This window comes from Vicugna pacos, chromosome 1, assembly GCF_048564905.1.
Source record: "Vicugna pacos chromosome 1, VicPac4, whole genome shotgun sequence".
In the NCBI taxonomy this organism is placed as follows: domain Eukaryota; kingdom Metazoa; phylum Chordata; class Mammalia; order Artiodactyla; family Camelidae; genus Vicugna; species Vicugna pacos.
This window is the reverse complement of record NC_132987.1, coordinates 18,060,168-18,080,227: the sequence shown is the minus strand read 5'-3', so window position 1 is coordinate 18,080,227 and position 20,060 is coordinate 18,060,168. Positions and strand designations below refer to the sequence as shown.

The 20,060-nt window shown below is 33.8% G+C and overlaps 1 protein-coding gene across 3 annotated transcripts in view; it reads left to right on the top strand.

Moving 5' to 3' along the window:
- PIK3CB (phosphatidylinositol-4,5-bisphosphate 3-kinase catalytic subunit beta) overlaps positions 1–20,060 on the top strand; it is a 147,993-nt gene that overhangs the window by 78,676 nt on the left and 49,257 nt on the right. For all 3 annotated transcript variants that reach the window (XM_072957733.1, XM_031678286.2, XM_072957811.1), the window contains exons 7-11: positions 2,088–2,258; positions 3,157–3,234; positions 16,273–16,524; positions 17,290–17,386; positions 19,836–19,966. In XM_072957733.1, the coding sequence (XP_072813834.1) occupies positions 2,088–2,258; positions 3,157–3,234; positions 16,273–16,524; positions 17,290–17,386; positions 19,836–19,966 (729 nt within the window). The remainder of the gene's footprint in view (positions 1–2,087; positions 2,259–3,156; positions 3,235–16,272; positions 16,525–17,289; positions 17,387–19,835; positions 19,967–20,060) is intronic.

The following is a 20,060-nucleotide window of genomic DNA, read 5'->3' as shown; positions in this document are numbered from 1 at the left end:
GAATTCTTAATGCAATTTGTTACAGTTGCTTACTATAGCACATAAATATAATGATTTCAATATGAAATATTAGAAAAATAGAAAATACTTTAAGTGGCCACTAAATGAATTGTGTAACAACTTATTTGTGATTATCAATTAAATAGGTAAAGTAATATAAATTTTCATTGTGAATTAGGAAAGTTTGCAATATCAGCCTAATATTTATAGGTATAATTTCCCCTTTCCCCTACTTCCATATGTGGTAGGAATTTTGTAAGCATTAGGTCTGACCATCCTCAAAAGCCTTTGTTAGTCTTTGAGATATTTATTTCTATTTAATCATCAATTTTTTGAGTAGATGTTTTATGTAGGACATTGAAGTGCCTTAGATTATTTTTGGAGTATAGTTGAGTTTAAATAAGATATGTGCAGTGCGACATCACTTCCCCTACCAGAAGGTATACTATTTAAAGAATAGGATCCTGGCTTTGACTTTCTAGGAACTTGATATTTTTGTTGAAATTACATTTGAAGACTAAAAAATGGTTGTTACAGAAAGAATTATATGGTTGTTACGTAGACTAAGTGCGAAGTTAGGGGTAGATAGTAACAGGATTTTAGAAAAATACATGATTGCTCTTATTTATGATTTTTGTTTTAAGTGGGCTACAGGCATGCCATTTATTAAATGATGTCTGTTTGAGAAGGAGTTGTGTTTTATTAGCAGATAACGAGGATTTTATACCCTTCCCCCCATATTTTTAGTGTAGCCCTTAATTCTTGGTTTAGTAGGTAGAAAGTCTAGCAGCTGTTATAACCTTGTGTACAGCTTTGGGATCTGTGGCATTCCGACAGTAAGTGCTTGAACTCTAGCTCATGAGAGGAAGAAGGAAGGTGGAAAATACTTAGTAGTAATATAGAAGTACTGACTTCTTCCCTTCATGTTCTGCCATCTTTTTAGTAGTCTCCTGTGTCTTTAACACTTTTTTTTAACCTTAATAAGAGAAAAGTACATTGTTTTGCCCAAACTGGAATTTGTTTATTACAAAGAAAAATAAAAGCAGGTGTGCAGTTTTTGTACAAGGTCATATGAGAAAGAAAATATGCAGTGTAGTCAAAGGGGCATGAAGGAAATGGAATGATACATTTTTCATAGGGAAAGGTTTTTGAATGAATATAATTATCATAATACTATAACTCCCACTTATAGGCCATTCTGGAAATGTTTTTTGTTTAATTTCAAAAATGTATTTTTAGTGGTTCTGAATTGAATGCAATATATTGAATCATACTTTATATCTGTATAGAAAATTTATTCTACTGAGGAATACATTGAATTTCTGTTCATTTTATTAGGCATCTTTGGTAATGTGAATACCACTCCTTTTCTTATATGCCTCTGGAGAGCAATCTTGGTTTCATGGAAATGAAACAGTATCCAGGTGGGATGGCCAGTAGGTTTTTCATGGAAAGACAGTAATGGTTACCTAGAACCCTGTGCTGAAAAGGTACCAGGTCTACCGCAGGGATCCATAGAAAAGTGTAGGACTTTTTAAAAAATGGCCACATGTGTACCACATACTCACCTTTCCTGACTTACTGGTCAGTTTTCATTGTGGCATCACAGTCTGTGACGATCAAGTCCTGCTCCTGGGAGGGTACACCAGTTGGTCATACTGCCGGGTATTACGTGCAGAAAGGAGAAGGAAAAACATCTAGACTGACGCACATATTTTTCTAAGGTTTAGTGAACAGAAAAAAAATCAAACAGGTGGATTTAAATCCAGTTCTTAAAGATACTAGGTGTATAACTTAAATCTTCTGGTTTCCAGTTCTGTAATCTATTAAAGGGGGGAAATCTCTTAGAGTTAGAAAGATGAGTTATAACATTTAAGAAGTGTCTAGTTCATTTCTTAAATACTTAGATGTTCAATTAATGGTGACTATTTTATGTTGTGATTTTAATTTTTCATATTCTTGACACTGAGTTGTTAAGATACACTTTAACAGTACTTTTGTTCTAGTGTTGTTCAGCTTAATTTTATTCTTCTGTTGATTTATGTTTTGCTTGAGAATCCTTCCCTTATTCTTTCTTGCCACTGTAGTATATCCGGAACTGTGTGATGAACAGGACCTTGCCCCATTTTATACTTGTGGAATGTTGCAAGATCAAAAAGCTATATGAACAGGAAATGATTGCCATCGAGGCCGCCATAAATCGAAATTCGTCTAACCTTCCTCTTCCTTTACCACCAAAGAAAACTCGAATTATTTCTGTAAGTTTTGTGTGTGAACCTTTGGTGACCCCAAAAGGCATGTGATTTCGTTAGGTTGTATGCTTAAGCCTCACAAATACATTTTTTGTTCAATTCTTCTTCTGTGGAAACTAATGCATATTTCCAAAGATCCAGCACCATTTATTAGTAATTATCTTTTTGGCTACTATTCTTTTTCCTTACTTAAGCTACATGTAATTGTAAATAGGCTACTTATGTTTCCTGTTATCTTTTGATGCTAAAGAAAAATGCCATCAAATTGGAAATATTTTGAAATTAGAGCTAAACATAGGATTTCAAAGAGCAAGTTGAGACATTCTGGTAGAAAAGTTAGACATGCAGAGATAGTTAATTTTCTGGTATATTTCATTTCTGTCAGCTTATCTGTAACAGTGTTTTTGGTATAGTTTCTTTCTTATTGATTACTTTTAAGCTTTAAATGTAACAAAGGCATTATTTTTTTCTAAAATGTAATACATTTATATAAAGCAAATCTGAAGTTTGTGTTCATTGGGATAGTTAACAGTTTTTAAATAGTTCTTCAGTCTTAAGAAATTGCATGTTTAACCATTCCTTGATAATTAAAAGATTATCTATATATTAATTTATATGATCATTTCTTAATTTATCCAAAGCTGTTAATACTATTTGTGTATGGTGTTTAATTTAGTGAATCTCTTAGCAGTATTAGAATGCTGCCTATTTTGCCATGAGAACTAAGTGCTAGTGATTGTGATGCTTAATTTAATATATTTGATTTTTAGTTGTTAGTTCAGAGGTCTATTTTCATTATTTTGCCAATGGACATAAGAACTGATAAGATGATTTCATTGCTAGCATGAAATATTCATTTCTTTCTTTAAAATACTCTGTATTTATTTCATTTTTTTTTTTATAGCATGTTTGGGAAAATAACAACCCTTTCCACATTGTCTTGGTTAAGGGAAATAAACTTAACACAGAAGAAACTGTAAAAGTGAGTACTTGTTAAGATTTGAATCTGTCTTCTGCTTTATTATTTGAATAACTCACTATGTTCAGTGACTGTCACATTGGATATTAAATTTTTCTTATATTGGTAACTTATAAGATGTAGAATATGGTAATTTATAATGAGATAATTTAGAATTTTTGTTTCAAAATATTCTTTGAATAATTGGAGATGTACTGGAAAGATTGACATTTTCCCAGGGTATACTGTATGAAAGAAATTGCTTTAGATCAGGAATTCAGCAAGTAAAATTTAAGCCAAAACTATGGGTCACATGTTTCTGTACAGGCTTACTCTGCTTTCTCAGCCTTGCTTAGAGCTGCACTCAGCCTCTCTCAGCTCATTTTTTTTTTTCCCTTTACTTTTAAACTTGCTGAACACACAGAAAATGTAATACTATTTCCTGAAATAAAATAGATGACTACATTGTAGACCACAGCTTGTTAACACATGGGGATTTATTGCACCACCCCATATAATTAGGTAAAGACTTAACAAGGCATTTTGTCTCAAAATGTAAAGCATGCATTTTCCTCTATTTTGCTTGGCAGGAAGTTAAGTGAATAGTTCTGTGATCCAAGAAAGAGATTCAGTTAGTTTGAGATGTTTGCTGGCATGAGGATATATTCAGGAGCACCTTGCCAAAGATTACCAATGACTTGCTTTTATAAATGGACATTAAAGATTCTTTGGGTAGCTGTCATTAAAATAAGGGATGTCTTATATTCTCAGCTAGATTTTAATTTTTAATGAGTATGCTTATGGCATATAAATTAAATTGCTAAGGCAGTTAGCCTTTGTTTTTTATTTTAGTGCTAATTTAACTTTTTCCTTTAATTTAAATTTTCTTTATTAATTTTTTTTTCCAGTTGCAAACAGTATAACTTGATTGTTGCAACAGGTAAAAATAAGCCCAAACATGATTTAATAAAAAAGATCTCTCCCTGTCTCTTTACCATCGTACGGGATTCAAGGTCAACAAGTCTTGGGTGACATTCATGTTTATACAAATATTTATAGACATGGTTTGGGGATTGAAGGGGTATTGGTTGTGTTTATTTTGTTGATTGGTTTGGCTTGTTGAACAAAAGGGATGGTATATATATTATTCTATAACTTGATTTCTTCTCTTTATAATGTATCTCACATAGCCCTCTGGGTTATTAAATATTCAATAGCATTCCTTGGGTATTTCTAAAGGTAGAACTCATATATAGGCAACTCTACTCTCAAGTCATATTTAGTTTTTAATTAATTGTGTATGTTTGTGTATAGAATATGATTTTATATATACATACATGATTTTGCTCAGTGGTTTATATGTACACATGTATAATTTACATGGGAATTCCTACTTTTTCTTCCCGCTTACTAGCTTATTGTTACTTATTTTATTTCTTTTGTAGTTATTATTTCTCTGCAGCCTTCTGTTATTACCCAGTTTCTTCCTGAAGAAGCATTCACTACATGCTTATTTTTCTTGAGCAATTATGCTTTATTTCTTTGTGAGTGACATTTTATTTCCATAGGTTTTACCAGCTTCCATCAGCTGTTTCAAGCTGGATTGATTCTGTTGTTTGTGGCCATATATTCTTAGGAGTAATGGGCTTAATATACTATTTAAAGTATCTCTCCCACTCCATTCTGTCTAGTTCTCTAGTCCCCCCTCCCTACCCCTTTTCTTTTTCCAGTGGGGCTATATTGTTGAATTTAAGTAAGTTAATGCAAGTACTGCATGGCTTTCTTGTAGGTATATGTCATTCTTTTTATTATTTTTAAAATTTTATTTTATTGAGTTATAGATTCCTCATTCTTTTTAATTGCCACACGGGTTAGGAGTTCCAGTACAGTGTTGAAGAGAAATCTGGCTGGGGGAGGGCAGCTTTACTCTTTTTTTCCAAATTTTTTTCTCTCCTTAATGTGTTAGGCAAGGACCTTCAGTATGATGTTGAATAGAACTGATGAGAGTAGATATATTAGTTGGGATTCTCCAAAGAAAAAGAACAGTAAGATGTGTGTGCGCTGGCGCGCGCGCACACACACACACACACACTTATTTAAGGAATTGGCTCAAATGATTATGGAGATGGTTAAGCCTGGCTATCTGCAGGGTTAGTTGGTAACTGGAAATCCAGAAGAGCTGATAGTTTCATTCTAGTCTGAGTCTGAAGGCCTAATCACCTGGAGGCGCCTGTTGTGTAGTTCCTGTTGTAGTTCTGTATGCTCAAGACCCACAAAAAGCTGCTATTGCAGTTAGGTAGTCAGGCAAGAATTCTTTCTTAGTCTGAGAAGAATCAGTCTTTTTGTTGTATTCAGTTCTTCCACTGATTGGATTAGGGTTACCTTCATTAAGGAGGGCAATCTGTTTTAGTCAGTCTACCATTTAAATGTTAATCTTATTTAAAAACACTCTCAGAATATCTAGACACCCCAGGGCCCAGTCAAATGGACAAATGAAATTAACCATCACAGTAGACATTCTTGTTTTGTTCTTAATCTTAAAGAAAAACATTTAGTCTTTCAACTTTAAGCATACTACTAGCTGTAGGGTTTTCATAGATGCCCTTTATTCAAGAAATCCTCTTCTCTTTCTACTCTGCTGAGCGTTTTTATCCTGAAAGGAATAGAAGAAAGTTTCACTGTGTCCAATGCTTTTTCTGTATTTATTGAGGTGATTGTATGGTTTTTATATTTTAGTCTGTTAATTTGATTGATTTTCAAAAGTTGAAAGCAACCTTGTGTTTTGGAAATATGCACCGCTCAGTGGTAATATAGTAGCCTTTTTCTATATTGCTGAATTTGATTTATTAATATTTTGTTACGGATTTTTACATCTATGTGCATGAAAAATACTGGACTGCACTTTTTGTATAATGTCTTTGATTTTGGAATCAGGATAATGTTGACCTTATAAATTGAGTTGAGAAGCTTTCCCTCACCTTAGTTTTCTGAACAAGTTTATATAGGATTGGTTTGTATAGGATAGGTTTATATAGGATTACTTCATCCTTAAATGTTTGGTAGGATTTACTTCAAGCCACCTGAGCCTGGAGTTTTCTTGGTGAGGTGGTTTTTAATTAGAAATTTAATTTCTTTAATGGATATATAGCTAGTCATATTTTCTGTTTCTTTTGTGTCAGCTTTGATAATATTTGTGTTTTGAAGAATTCAAGTTGTTAAGTTTATTGGCATTAAGTTCATAATAGCCCCTTAAATTTTTTTTATTGCTGTGTAACAAATTACCACAAATCCAGCACTTAAAACAATACCTACTTATTAGCTCACATTTCTCTTGGTTAGAAATCTGGGCAAGGTGTGGCTCTGTTTTCTGCTTATGGTCTTATAAGGTTGAAATCCTGGTGTTAATTGGGCTACATTCCTTCCTGAAGGCTCTGGGGAAGAATCTGCTTCTAAAATGATTCAAGTTAATGACCAGATTCAGCTACTTGTGGTTGTTTCAAGCTACTTGAGCTTCTCATTTGCTTCTTGGCGTTTGGCTGAGGATTGCTTTCAGTTACTAGAAACATCTACCAGGTCTTGGCTTGGTAGCTCTCTCTATTTTCAACTCCAGAAACAGAATTTCTCAAGGATCAAATCCTTCTTATGCTTTGAATCTCTTGCCAGAAGAGCCTGGTCCCTTTACAGGGCATACCTTTGGGTCAGGCCCATGAGAGATAATCTTCTGTCCTTAAAGTCACTTATGTCATATTGTATAACCTAATCATGGGGATGAAATCCATTGTAATCACAGTCCCAGTTCTCTGGAGTCTATAACATAATCCTAGGTGTTCAATGGGGATTCACTACGCGGACTGGCTGACACTTGAATGTCTAAACACTGTGAAAGTGTTTAGAATTCTGTAATATACAGCTTCCTGGTCAATCTTTTCCCAGCCTTGTGTCACTTCCCCTTACAGGTGTGCATCTTAATATTTAGCAGAAGCCTGAAATTGGTGCTGCCCAAGGTCTAGAAGATGGTTTTAGTGCAAACAGAGCTCAGAAAGCCCTCTCATTATAGCTCATTATAGTTAGAATGGGTTTTTCTGACTCTCAGAGTGAGTGGGGGGATCTCCACATTTTTTCCTCCTCTCTTTTTTGTTTTCTTTTCTCTGTTCTCATTTGCCCTAGTTTCCCAAGAAGTCCTGTGGCAGCAGTAGCAGTGGTCACGGTGGGAGTGGCAACAGCAGTGGGGACAGAAGTGAAATGTACTGCTGAACCTTCCTGTCTGTTAGAGGCATTGTAGTCCTAAGAGAATGGGGCATATCCTTATTGGCCTACCCTCCCCGCCCCCATTCTCTCCTTCTCTGTTTGGCATAGTTGTAGGAAGTACAGGTCAAAAAAGCCTCAGTTTTCTGACTAGGTAACAAGAAAAAGGGAGTCTCAGGCAACCAAAAAATATTTGGATGATTTCAGAATGGGAAGAGCTCAGGAAATTTAGAGGTTTATTCCTGAGCTGTAAGTGTATGGATATATGCCTATATACTTTGAGAACTGAACAGTGGCATAAATCACCACCCAAGTTTCAGACTAGTCAACTGTATGGTGCACACATAGGACAGATTCAAATAGCCCTGCAAAGGGTTTGAAAACTGAATCGGTATTGGAACCACAACTCAAAAAAGGCTTGTTGGAACTTGCAGCCTGAACCTAACTGTTGTCTCCCAAAACAAAGATAATCAACATTCTGTGTAGAATATAAACAAAACCCAGAGTCTTATAACATAATAGTCAAAATGTCTAGGATACAATTCAAAATTAATTGGCATATAAAGAACCAGGAAAACCTCAAGTTGTACACACCATGAAAATCAACAGACATCACTGCTGAGATGAGATAGATGTTGGAATTATCTCACAAAGATGTTGAAGCAGTTATTATAAAAATGCTCCAACAACTAAGATCAAACACAGTGGAAAGGAATAGAAAAATAGAAAGTCTTACCCAAGAAATGCAGTTGTCCTCCAGTATCTATATGGATTTTGGTTCCAGGACCCCTGGAGGATATCAAAATCCATGGATGCCCACATTTCTTATATAAAATGGCATAGTTTTTAAATACAACCTATACTTTAAATCATCGCTAGATTACTTATAATACCTAATACAATGTAAATGATATGTAAATAGTTATGAGTGCAGCAAATTCAATTTTTACTTTTTATAACTTTCTGGAATTTTTCCCCCCAGATATTTTTGATCAGTGGTTGGTTTAATCTACAAATGCAGAACCCATGTATATGGAGGGCTGACTGTAGACTATGCAAGGAGGAACCATATGAAAAATAAATAACTAGAATTAAAAAACTCACTGAATGAACTCAATAGTGGAAGGAATGAGAAAGGAAAGAGTCAGGGAACTTGAAGATTAAATCAATAAAATTTTCCAGTTTGAACAACAGAGAAAGAAAAATGACTGGAGGAGAAAAAAGTCTACAGACCCTCAGATACCTTTGTGACAATATCAGCAGGTCTAACATTTGTGTAACCCGAGTCTCAGAAAGTAAAGAGAAAGAGTGCAGTTCAGAAAAACTATTTAAAGAAATTATAACTGGGAGCTTTCCAAAGTTGGCAAAAGATACAACTATAACAGATTCAATAAGTCCAATGAACCCCAACCATGATAAACCCAGAGAATTCCAAGCCCAGATACATTCCATATCAAAAATCATAACTTCACCCTTATTAGTCAAAAATCATAACACTCAGAAGACTAGTTATATGACTCTCAGTCAGCACTCCAAACCTGTTAAAATAGATATAACCTGGGGAAAGAAAAAAACTATCTTTATCTTTTTATCTTCTTATTTCAGTGCCTGGAGCACAAAATAAATATTTGTGCAATGAATTAATACATTTTACTATGACTCTCTCTTACATCTTTATATCCTTAGTTAAAGGCAGCACAGGACTCCTCCCATAACCAGAACAAACATGCCTTTTAATTAAGTGAAACCATTGGAATTTAGGCTACTTATGCTACTGATTTTTTTTTTTTTTGGTGCCTAATATCAAAAGGCAAAATGTAGTGGATTTTGGCCATTTTGTTGAACAAGAAAGAAATTAGGTGTTGATGCTGGGGAAAAGTTTCTTATCGTACCCAACACAACATTTTTAATTGGTGAGTTCAGGAATGCAGTCTGTGTGTAGACTTGGCACATCCTTGCTATATATAGCACAGTGGAAAGTCCTTTGCATGATACAGCCTGCCTTCTCTTGATCTCCAGGTATTCTGGGGCTTGTGAAAAAGTATCTCTTTGCAAGTTTACTAAAGTCGGACAATAAAACATGTGACTGTATTAATTAAGCGTGATGGTGCTTTAAAATTCTTAACTTTTCAGAGCCTGAAGTTGATTCAGAGCATCAGGAAATGTGACAATTTTGGCAAAATTTCACATATAAGTTTAGAGACTGGTTTTTCTCACTGCTTTTTCTGAAAACAAAAACCTTCTTTTTAATGCCTCCTACTACAGGAGATTCAGTGTTCAGAAAAACACAACTTTTTAATTTTATTTTAAATGTAGATGATTTTTTTCTCATTTCCTTTTAACCATGCATGAACTTTATAATCATTTTCGTGAATTATCAGATTTCTCAATCAGAATGACTTTATTTATATAAACCACACTTTAACTATTAGATAATGATTGATACTTCAACAGGTTTCTTTAGAATGTGCAGGATCTCTTTTTGTATGTTGTTACCACACCCATATTAGAGTCATCCTTTATTGTTATTCTTCTTCACATCACACCCCTTATTAGCTATTGCTGTTTACAGCTAGTATAGATAGGACTTGAGTTTTTGTTTTGTTTTTTTAGCGTTATAGCCAACTGATCCATAATTTTACTTTGTTCCATGTATCTGAATTCTGCCAGAAGCTGGTTGATAAAATTATAACTACCATTTTTTGTTTTGGTTTTTTAAGTATTAAGTAATGTTTATTGAGTACTTACTATGTAGTGAGCTCATTTGTTTTTATTTCTCAAAAATTGTCAAAAACCAAGAGATGCAAACATTTCTAAGTCAGCAATTTATTTTAAGTAGCTTATCTTTATCACAATAACATTGAAAAATACTCTTTTTCTGTTGTTTTGTTTTTACATTTTTAAAAAATTGAAGTATAGTCAGTTACAATGTGTCAGTTTCTGGTGTACAGTGTAATGTCCAGTATTCATTTTAAACTTGTGATTTTTCTGAATAAACTATATTCTGTATACAAAAAGTGATAAATTCATGTCTTAAATGGCACTGAGAATAAGACTTGAATATCATTTTTATTCTGAAATTCCTGTCTTCCATCTTAACATACAGAAGATACAAAATATATTTTATGTATGTTTTATTTTTGATTTACCTAATCTCATTTCACAAATAATTTGAGGTAAGGTTGCTTACATACCCCTAACCCACACACACACACAGTCTCTCTTATATGTATACAAAAATATATACAAAATTCTGACTTTTTGCAGTAGGTATGTGTATAATAAAATCCTGTGTAACTGGTTGCTGTGGACTATAGATTTTGCTCTCTGCTTGCAATATAGCTAGTGGCCAAAGCAAAGGAAACATGATCAGTTATAAGATTCAGAATCTCCTAAGATAAAAACAGTCTCATTAGTCATGTGGTTGTAGTTCATCCTCATATTGGAAGTGGAGAGATGTTTGGCAGCTCGTTAATGAAGGAGACACAGTGGATGATGATACGGTGGGCATCAGCACCCCTGTCTGCTTCATTATAGTAGGTAAAATAATGTTTCACATATCTATCTCTTATAATATCTTTCACTGGGTAGACTTAATATATGATATAAACAGTGCAATTCAGAGAAAGTCACTCTGTATGAGACCAAAGTAATTCAGTGTAAGTACTCAACAGTGTGATTTGTCTTGAATTAAATGACAATCTTTGGACTTTTCCAAAGAAATAAATATATTGTGTATCTTTCTGGAAATTATATATGTGTATTTTTATTCAAAATTGGGTTTTGGATAAAGATTAGGTAGCAGAGACTGTTGTGAGCGTTTAAGTTCAGATATAAATATCTGAGACATATGTATATGAGATCAAAGCATATGTAGTTTGATTATCAACCTAGACTGGTTGTAAAGACATGAAGTTCCTAAGCTTCATGTATGAATACATGCTAACTCCTACCCTGCCACCCATACACCTCTGCGCAGAGATTTGTGGAGTGTCACGTGTCTATGAAATAACCTACATTTTTCAGGAAGAAAGTACTCTGTAAGCCCTCTACTTCATGCACCTTATACCACATCCTCAATCTGGCCCACCCACATGACTTCATAGTTTAGTAACAATGATCTGTCTCTAGTTGGCAAGTATTGGATTCTGATTTTTATATTAGGTACATAATTTGATCTTCATTACTTGTTTTCCTTATACATAATAGTAGACTAGTATTTTGTTGTTCTAATGTTTTATAACTTCTAAATAGAACAGATTGATAGATAGGAAGTATCCTTTAGGATATGTCATCTTCAAGTAATAGACAACCTGACAAAACAAGTAGCTTAAATAGGGCTTTAAATTGTTTTCGTAGTTGTATTGAATGTGAGGGAGGCGCATCTCAGAGGAGAGTAACTGGAAGTTTTTAGCAGTGAAGAAAAGGTAAAAAATAGTTCTTACAGCGACGAAAGAATAATTTACATTTGACATTGGTCAGTCATGTGCTGGTCTGCCCCAAAATATTTGATGTCGAGGAGAGGCAGGTAATTAGGTTTATCCAGGATACTGACTTCAGTTGAGTATGACAAAGGGAAATATGGGCATTGGCAGAGAGTTGGTGGGGGTGAAGGCAAACAAAACTAATAGAGAAACGGGGGAGGTGTTATTTTTGAAATGGAGGCCTTAATGAGGGCAGGGAATTGTTCTTGTGGAAGTTTTGAAGTGAGCTGGCAGGTGAGATAGTTGGAGAGTGAAATGTGGGAACTAATTTCATTTGAAGGTGCTAGAGTGTGGTGAAGTCAAATTCAGGATGTGATTGTAGGAGCCTGTGGCTGAGGGGAGTGAGAGGAAGTACTATGGAGATTTTGAGTTCAAGGACCTCTGAGGTCAGATGGATTGTTTGCTTCATGTGAGCCCTGCCTCCACACCTCTTAGTGTTTTTCCTCTCACTCAGTATCCTTCAGATCTTGGAAAACAATTACTGATACCTTCTTTGTAAGAAAATTGAAAAAACTGTACTATCTTTGCTTATGATTCTCAAGCCTTTGCTTCTAGCCCAGATTTCTCTTCAGTTCCTGACTCTGTTTTCATGTGCTACATACACATTTCTAAGGCCAACTTATATTTACTGTCCCCATCTCATTCTCTTCCCCCTTAGACTGCCTTTCCTCTTATATTTGGTAGAGCAACTAGAGTTGCCCGACTCCCTCACCTACCAAAGCTAACCAGTTGTTCACATACTGTTGACTTGACCCCATTAATATTCTTTACTATTTCTTCTTCTTTGTCTTCCAGACCCTTTCATAGTTCAAGCCTTTCTATCTCTCGCTGAATTACAACAGCAGCCTCCCCACTGCTCTCCTTGTCTCTCTTTTCACACCTTTCCTTATACCCAAGCACTTCTACTTTCTGAAGGCAAAATAGTCCTTTAACTGTGTAAGTTATATTCCTGCTTAGTGGTCTTAAGTGGCACTGACTTTGCTGCAGGCCTGTCCAACTCAAGCACCTACCATGGTCCTCAGGTGTGTCTACCTGTACTAGACTATGGTTCTTCAGGCATGCCAGGGGAGTTTGTCTTTGTGTGGGCAGTAGGTTTTTCCTCTAACTCCTCTGCCTGTTGAACTCCTTTTGTGGTAATATTTGGTACAACAGTGGTGGAACGTTTCTTAATCTCATGATAAATTAGAATCTCCCATCCATTGGGAGATAGTTTGATGCCCAGTCTTCCTCAGGTATATTAGGAAGGGAAAAAAAAAAACTTAGAAATCCAGATTTGGTGCTCTTTCTTCCTACCTTTCATGTAATTTTACTAACACTAAATGCCATTTGTTGTGCATTTCATGGTGGAGCCATTTCTTAATTGCTTAGGAGAAAGTAATTGTTATATAGTTCTTACAGGCAGCTAAAATTTTCGTTACCGAATAAAGGAATTGTGAAAATGAGAAATTGTATGTCAGTATACTCTTACTCCTATTCTGTCTTGACTTTTGTTGGACGGGGGGCTGTTTTTTAAAAAAATATATTAAAATTATCTTTATTGCATTTTGTACAGATGGGAGTCTAAAAAATTAACACAGTAAAAGCTAAAAAGCATTAGGTAGGAGCATTCAACAATAAAGGAAAGACCCAAGCCTCTCATTTTCATATTGGCACATATCTTGGCTGTTAAAAAGACTAGTATTATTAGTTTCTCATAGTTTAGATACTTTGAGGATAGCATAAAGGTAGACAAAGAGATTTCCTAAAACTGCTGTTATGTGAGTCCTTATTTGTAATTATCCTTGTCATGCTCTTTACGAACTAAAAATGAAAGTCCTCAGACTTTTTGCCTAATTTCAGGGAACACAGGGAAGTGTCATTTAAAGTAGTATAGAGGCATGGAGTTAAACGAGGGTTGTTTAAGACTATGGCTACTGAATCTTGAAACTGTTGGGTTAAAAACAGGGAGAGAAACCTGAATGGCTGTTTTTAAAAAGTAATACCAAAAAAATCCTTTCCATTTTCACTTATATATACCTTCATTAAATTTAATGAGTTTTGGATTGATGTGTGCATTTGGTGTTAGTAATTAGGATCTTAAATTTAGAGCATCCAGCTGTTTTATGTGATACTTCCTAGAATATTAATTTTAAAATATTTTAAAGATAACATAAAATATAATCCCAGATCACTTAATTACTTTTTTTGTTGGGGGGGATTAGATTTATTCATTTATTTTTAGAGGAGGCACTGGGGATTGAACCCAGGACCTTGTGCATGCTAAGCATGCACTCCACCACTTGAGCTGAACTCTCCCCCTGAGATCACATAAGAGAATGACAAATCACCAGTATTGTTGCTGTCCTACTATAAACTACTTTTATTTGTATTCTTCACACAGTCAAGATATGAATATGCTTTAACGAGTATATGTAGTATTTCATTTTTCATATAAAAGTGTGTAATAAATAGTAAATTATATTCCCCTAGTATACAGTGTAGGCTTCATGATGGGTTGAAAATAAGAGACACAGAGTGTCTAAGTAGATGTTGGTGCCATTCTCATTAGGATTAGTTAGGTTCTAGGGACAATTTTTTTTGAGTTTGATATGAGAGAGACTTGTATAGGTTTGTTGCCTACTGGGGAGGAGGATTATTTCCCAATGCAGAGGAGCAAAGGAGGAAGGTCTAAGTACTTGGGCAGTTGGAGCAAGATGGAACCGGGAGCCTTGAAGAAGGAATACCCCTTTTCTTGTGAAGCTGAAGGGAATCAGATAAAAGTTCCTGCTGGCCTGGGAGTTTATTGAAAGTGTTTTAGTAATTCTTTGTAATTCCTATGCTTTAATCTTTTCTGTGTTACAATAGTCTATCTGTATTTGGTGTAAATAATCAATTTTCTTCTTTTAACTTAAAAATGTTTTTAAAGGAAAATTTCAAACTTAAGTGAAAGTAGAGAGAATGGTATAATCGACTTCCATGAACCCATCACCAACTTCAGTGGTTATTTTGATAGATAGCTTTTTAGTAATTTTTCTTTTAAATTAGTTTTTTAGTGATTTAAAAATATTTAACCCCTTAATCCATCTGTTTATTTTGTGGGAGTTAGATAAATGAGTACTGTTTGTTAAAGTAAGCCATTCTTTCCCTGTCACACTATGAAGTGTATAGTCTCCTAATCTATAATTTTATTTATGCCATCAGAGCATCATTTGAATAATTTTCTAGGTTTTAAACCCATAGTTGTAATACTATAAATACTTATAATAATGTAAAAAATTAATAGTATTATCAACATTTAAAATTTCTTATTACTGTAAAATATGTTTTAATATCTAGATATTCTTCAGTAATTACCTTCCTTTTCAGAATTAGGGTAGTAACTCTTTAAAAAAGTCAAAATTTTTATTGATAAGCTTTTTTTTTAATTAAAGAAAGACAAACCTAAGTAATTCCACATTTGTATTTATTTATTCAGTAAATATTTATTGAGTACTACTGTGTGCTAATGTCACATCCGAATTAATCGATAAAAAAGTTTGACCTTAAAGGGTTTCACTGAGTCAGTTTCAGTGTTTTGGTACTGTTTTTAATTCTACTTTTACCACTCACTTTTAAATTGGAGATAATCATGTCATTTATTTATTATTATTATTATTATTTTTTGGTGGGGGTAGGTAATCAGGTTTATTTATTTATATTTTAAGTGGTGGTAATAAGGATTAAACCCAGGACCTCATGTATGCTAAGCATTCATTCTGCCACTGAGCTGTACCCTCCCCTTGTCATGTTTTTTTTAAATAACTAAATAACTGAGTAAAATTTTCTGGGACATTTTACGTATGTTCTGTATCACTCTGGACCTGAGTCTCTAGGAAAAATGAAAGAGAGTGATATGTAGGATAATTATAAATATGGATAGACTATCTTTAAGTTGACTTTTATAAAGACCAGTTCATAAATTATTTGGACGTAGACAGAGACTTGGACACATTTTATCCACCCCTTCCCAACTATATAGAAGACTAAAACAAAGCCCCAAGTAAATGAAGTGAGTGGAAGTAAGCATATGATAGTAGTTTTTACACTTATGGTCCTGGCTTCTTTAGACCCATTTATACCAATGAGACCTCTGGCATTTTTCAGCTGGTCTACTTAGTAAATGAAAAACAGGTTAAATGAACAGTTTAGTGAATTATATGCTGATTAATTACAGTCTGATGGTTCTGTGGACAAATAGGCTTTCCTAGAGCTGGTCTGCTTCTTCTTTACTGTGTGTTTCTTCATCGTCCAAAATAGAGGTGTTTCGGTGGTGCAATATATGATTCTGTATTTGTTTTTGTCTCCATCATTACAGGTTCATGTCAGGGCTGGCCTTTTTCATGGTACTGAACTCCTGTGTAAAACCATCGTAAGCTCAGAGATATCAGGGAAAAATGATCACATTTGGAATGAACCACTGGAATTTGATATCAATACTTGTGACCTGCCACGGATGGCTCGATTATGTTTTGCTGTTTATGCAGTTTTGGATAAAGTCAAAACGAAGAAATCAACTAAAACTATTAATCCCTCTAAATATCAGACCATCAGGAAATCTGGAAAAGTGGTAATTATGCACTAACTTCTGAAAAATTTTTTATAATGGAATAGTAATAACATTTCCTTCTTTATGAAAAGTTTTTTAGAATGGGGACATGAAATTTATACATTAAAAGAACTGGTTACTATATTTATCTACATGAATTTGAATCTATTAACGTGAGAATGTTATTATCATATAGTTTTTTAAAATGAATTTTATTGTCTAGGAAGTCACAGAAGAGTTACTTTCTTAGTGCTTTTTCTGTCATTGGTTAGAATTTTACTCAAAATGTTCAAATATTTATAGTTTTTTGATACACTGTGACCAAATTAATTAATCTGTGTGTCCAAATAAAAGTCTTATCAGCTTGGTGCTTCCTTTTTAGAAATATAAATTCTACAATACCTAAAGACATTGCCTTCTCCTAAGTTAAGATTTATATAGGTTGGAAGCTCTTAAAACATAACCTGATATTATATCACACATATTTTCTTGAATCATTAAAAATTTTTCATCATTTGCAATGGCTGTACAATAAATATTCTGCTTTTTGGATACTCTGTTTTGTTATGAGACATTAATTGGCTTTTAGGATTTCCTTTAGCTATTATAAAGGTGTTGAACATTTTTCCATGTACATCTTGTTTTTATATTGCATAAGTTTTTGGGGAAATCATCTAGAACTCTAGAAATTTCTAGACCCAGCATTATTGAAACAAAGGGCATGTGTGTGTTCACACCTTAAAGTTCATTCCTAGCATATTTATGGAATGGTGTCTTTTTCAACAGCATTATCCTGTAGCGTGGGTAAATACGATGGTTTTTGACTTTAAAGGACAGTTGAGATCTGGAGATATAGTACTGCACAGCTGGTCTTCATTTCCTGGTAAGATTTACATCCTAATCCTTAGTGTTAAAGAGTAATTTTTGGCATGTGGACTACATTTATGACTCACTATTTTTTGCAGTCCAGTAAAGAAACCATCATTTCATATTTTTATTGTTTATTCTACAACAGATTTCCAAAGATTATTCCTAATATATTTCAAAAAGTGATTTGTATCTTAATATATTTATTTTGATGAATATTTTCCTGCTTTAAATGTTTTCTTTTTGTAGGTTTTTGAGAAATTCTCCTAAGAAACAATTTCTTCTTTGTAACAACCTCTTACTGCTGCTAGTTGTACTGTATTTCTACTTCTGCACTAGGAGAGGGAATATTAACTAACAAGGGAAGAATAGTAAAAACACTTATTCTTTAGTTGGCTTTAGCTTGAAATTTGAGGTAAAAGAGGAGCACCTTCCATACCCCTGTATTTCTCAAATTACTCTTCGTACCCCCATGAGGTAGATGGCTCTATCCCATTGAACAGATGAGAAAAGTGAAGCTCAGATAAGAAGTCACCCAGTCTTACATAATAATTCAAACCTAGGATTTGTACGAAATAATGCTCAACTCTTTCTTTCCATTGTTCCTTGAATGCTGCTTTCCCAAATGTTGGGAATTTTTAGTGTTTTCTTTGCATTAGAATCGTGGGTGTTTTTTTCTTTTTTTCTTCTGTCTTTATGCTTGGTTAATATATTTAGTAAAATTGTGAACTTACTTGCATTTAAAAATTATTTTGTGGGTGACAAACATTTAAAAATGTTCTACATTAGTAGTTGCTACCTGAGAAATTGTTTTTGGATAATCAGTTATCCACGGACATATTTATAAACTGCTCACATCCTAATGTTTTATTTGTATACATTCTCTTACTCCTGCCTTTTCCTGCATGTATCTTCAATACTTTTCGCTGTCACATTGTTTCCCAAATATAGGGGAGCAGTGTGCATGTATACATTTCTTAAGAGGAACTATAGTTTCACACTATAACTATAGTTCCTCTTAAGAAATGTAGTTCCTAAGAAAGAAACTATAGAGTGAAAATTATTCATTTCAGCAGTGTACTTTTTTGAAAATCTTAATTTTCAAATTAAGATTTGACTCACACATGTTCCCCAGAATCACCAAGCAACTTGACTGATATTTTTAGAAAAATTGACGATTTTTGGCAATTAACTTGGCATACCATGGACCTGCATTTATCTCTAACAAAATGTTGGAGATACTTGTTCTGCATGTTTCAGCTCTAGAATTACTATTTATCTGAGTACGAGCAAGCCAGACACAAAGGAACTACAAATACCCTCATATCTAGAGTTCCTAGTCATTGTTAGAAGGTATGTAATCATATTCATTGGTTGCATTTGATAGGACATTAAGTATAGTGATTCTAGACAGCACAAGTGTAGGATTGTAATTTACTGAGAAATCAACTTTAGAAGTGCATAAATTGTAAGAATTGCTTCAGTCCAGGTGAAAATGGAATCTGTGAGATTCGAGAGTATTAAAAAAGATAAGCAAAATATTGATTAAGAAACTGAAACCTATAAATACTTTGTAAAGACTTTCTAGCTTTGGGAGATAATTCTGAGTGTGCATACTATCTGGACATTAGGCCTGGACAGAATGGAAATACAAAAGAACAACTGTGCTAAAAATCAGTTATAAGAAAAGAGAAATTAGTTTGGAGAGGGGAAACTTTAGGTTGTGCTGGTAAATCAGTTCTCTCATCCTGAGTTTAATGTCTCTTCACGGTTTGCATATCTGTGAAATAAGAAAGTTATATCAACTCAGGGTTTAAGAAAACATTGAAATTCTAAGATTCCATGCATCATTCTGTGAGTAGACCATATTTAAGGTGGTAGAGAAGAAATGTCTTGAAGGAAGTAGCAGTTGGTGAGGTTAAAGAAATACTACTTAGATGGAATGTTTCAGAAACTACCATAGATGGTGTTTAACTATATTAGCAGTTATGAGATAATAGAGGAACATTAACAAAGTTAGGTTTGTCAAAAGGAATGTCATTGATGACTCTCAAAATACCGGTTTGGGTACTGTAATGACCATGAAATCAAAACACATGTGATTAATAAATTGATATGTAGTGATGAAATAATATAAATTCCTATGGACCACCTAATTTTGATGGAAAGAGAGCTATTCCAATTTTTTTTTCAAAGATTGAGAATACTTAGCTAAATTTGAAGAAAAAGGTGAGGTAGTTACTAATTTTTGTTAACTTTTTCATTTTAAAGATGTATATAAACTCACATTCAAATTTTGTGACAAGCATTAAGAAAATTAGAGGCTTACTGATACAGTTGTCTGCCAGACTTCCTTAGATGACACACTTTTTAAGTAATTTTCATGGTTGAAATCCATTAAAGTCTTTCTTTAGTTTAGTTTCAGAAACATTTTCTTAAAAATCACGATTATTTACATGTTTTAGATGAACTTGAAGAAATGTTGAATCCAATGGGAACTGTTCAGACAAATCCATATACTGAAAATGCAACAGCTTTGCACATCAAATTTCCAGAGAATAAAAAGCAACCTTATTACTACCCTCCTTTTGATAAGGTAAGGTAATTGTTTAAAGGGCCACTATGTATGAAATAATTGAATTATTAGTTCTTGGCTCTTTATGTTCATAGTTTAAGCTCTGTATGTCTAT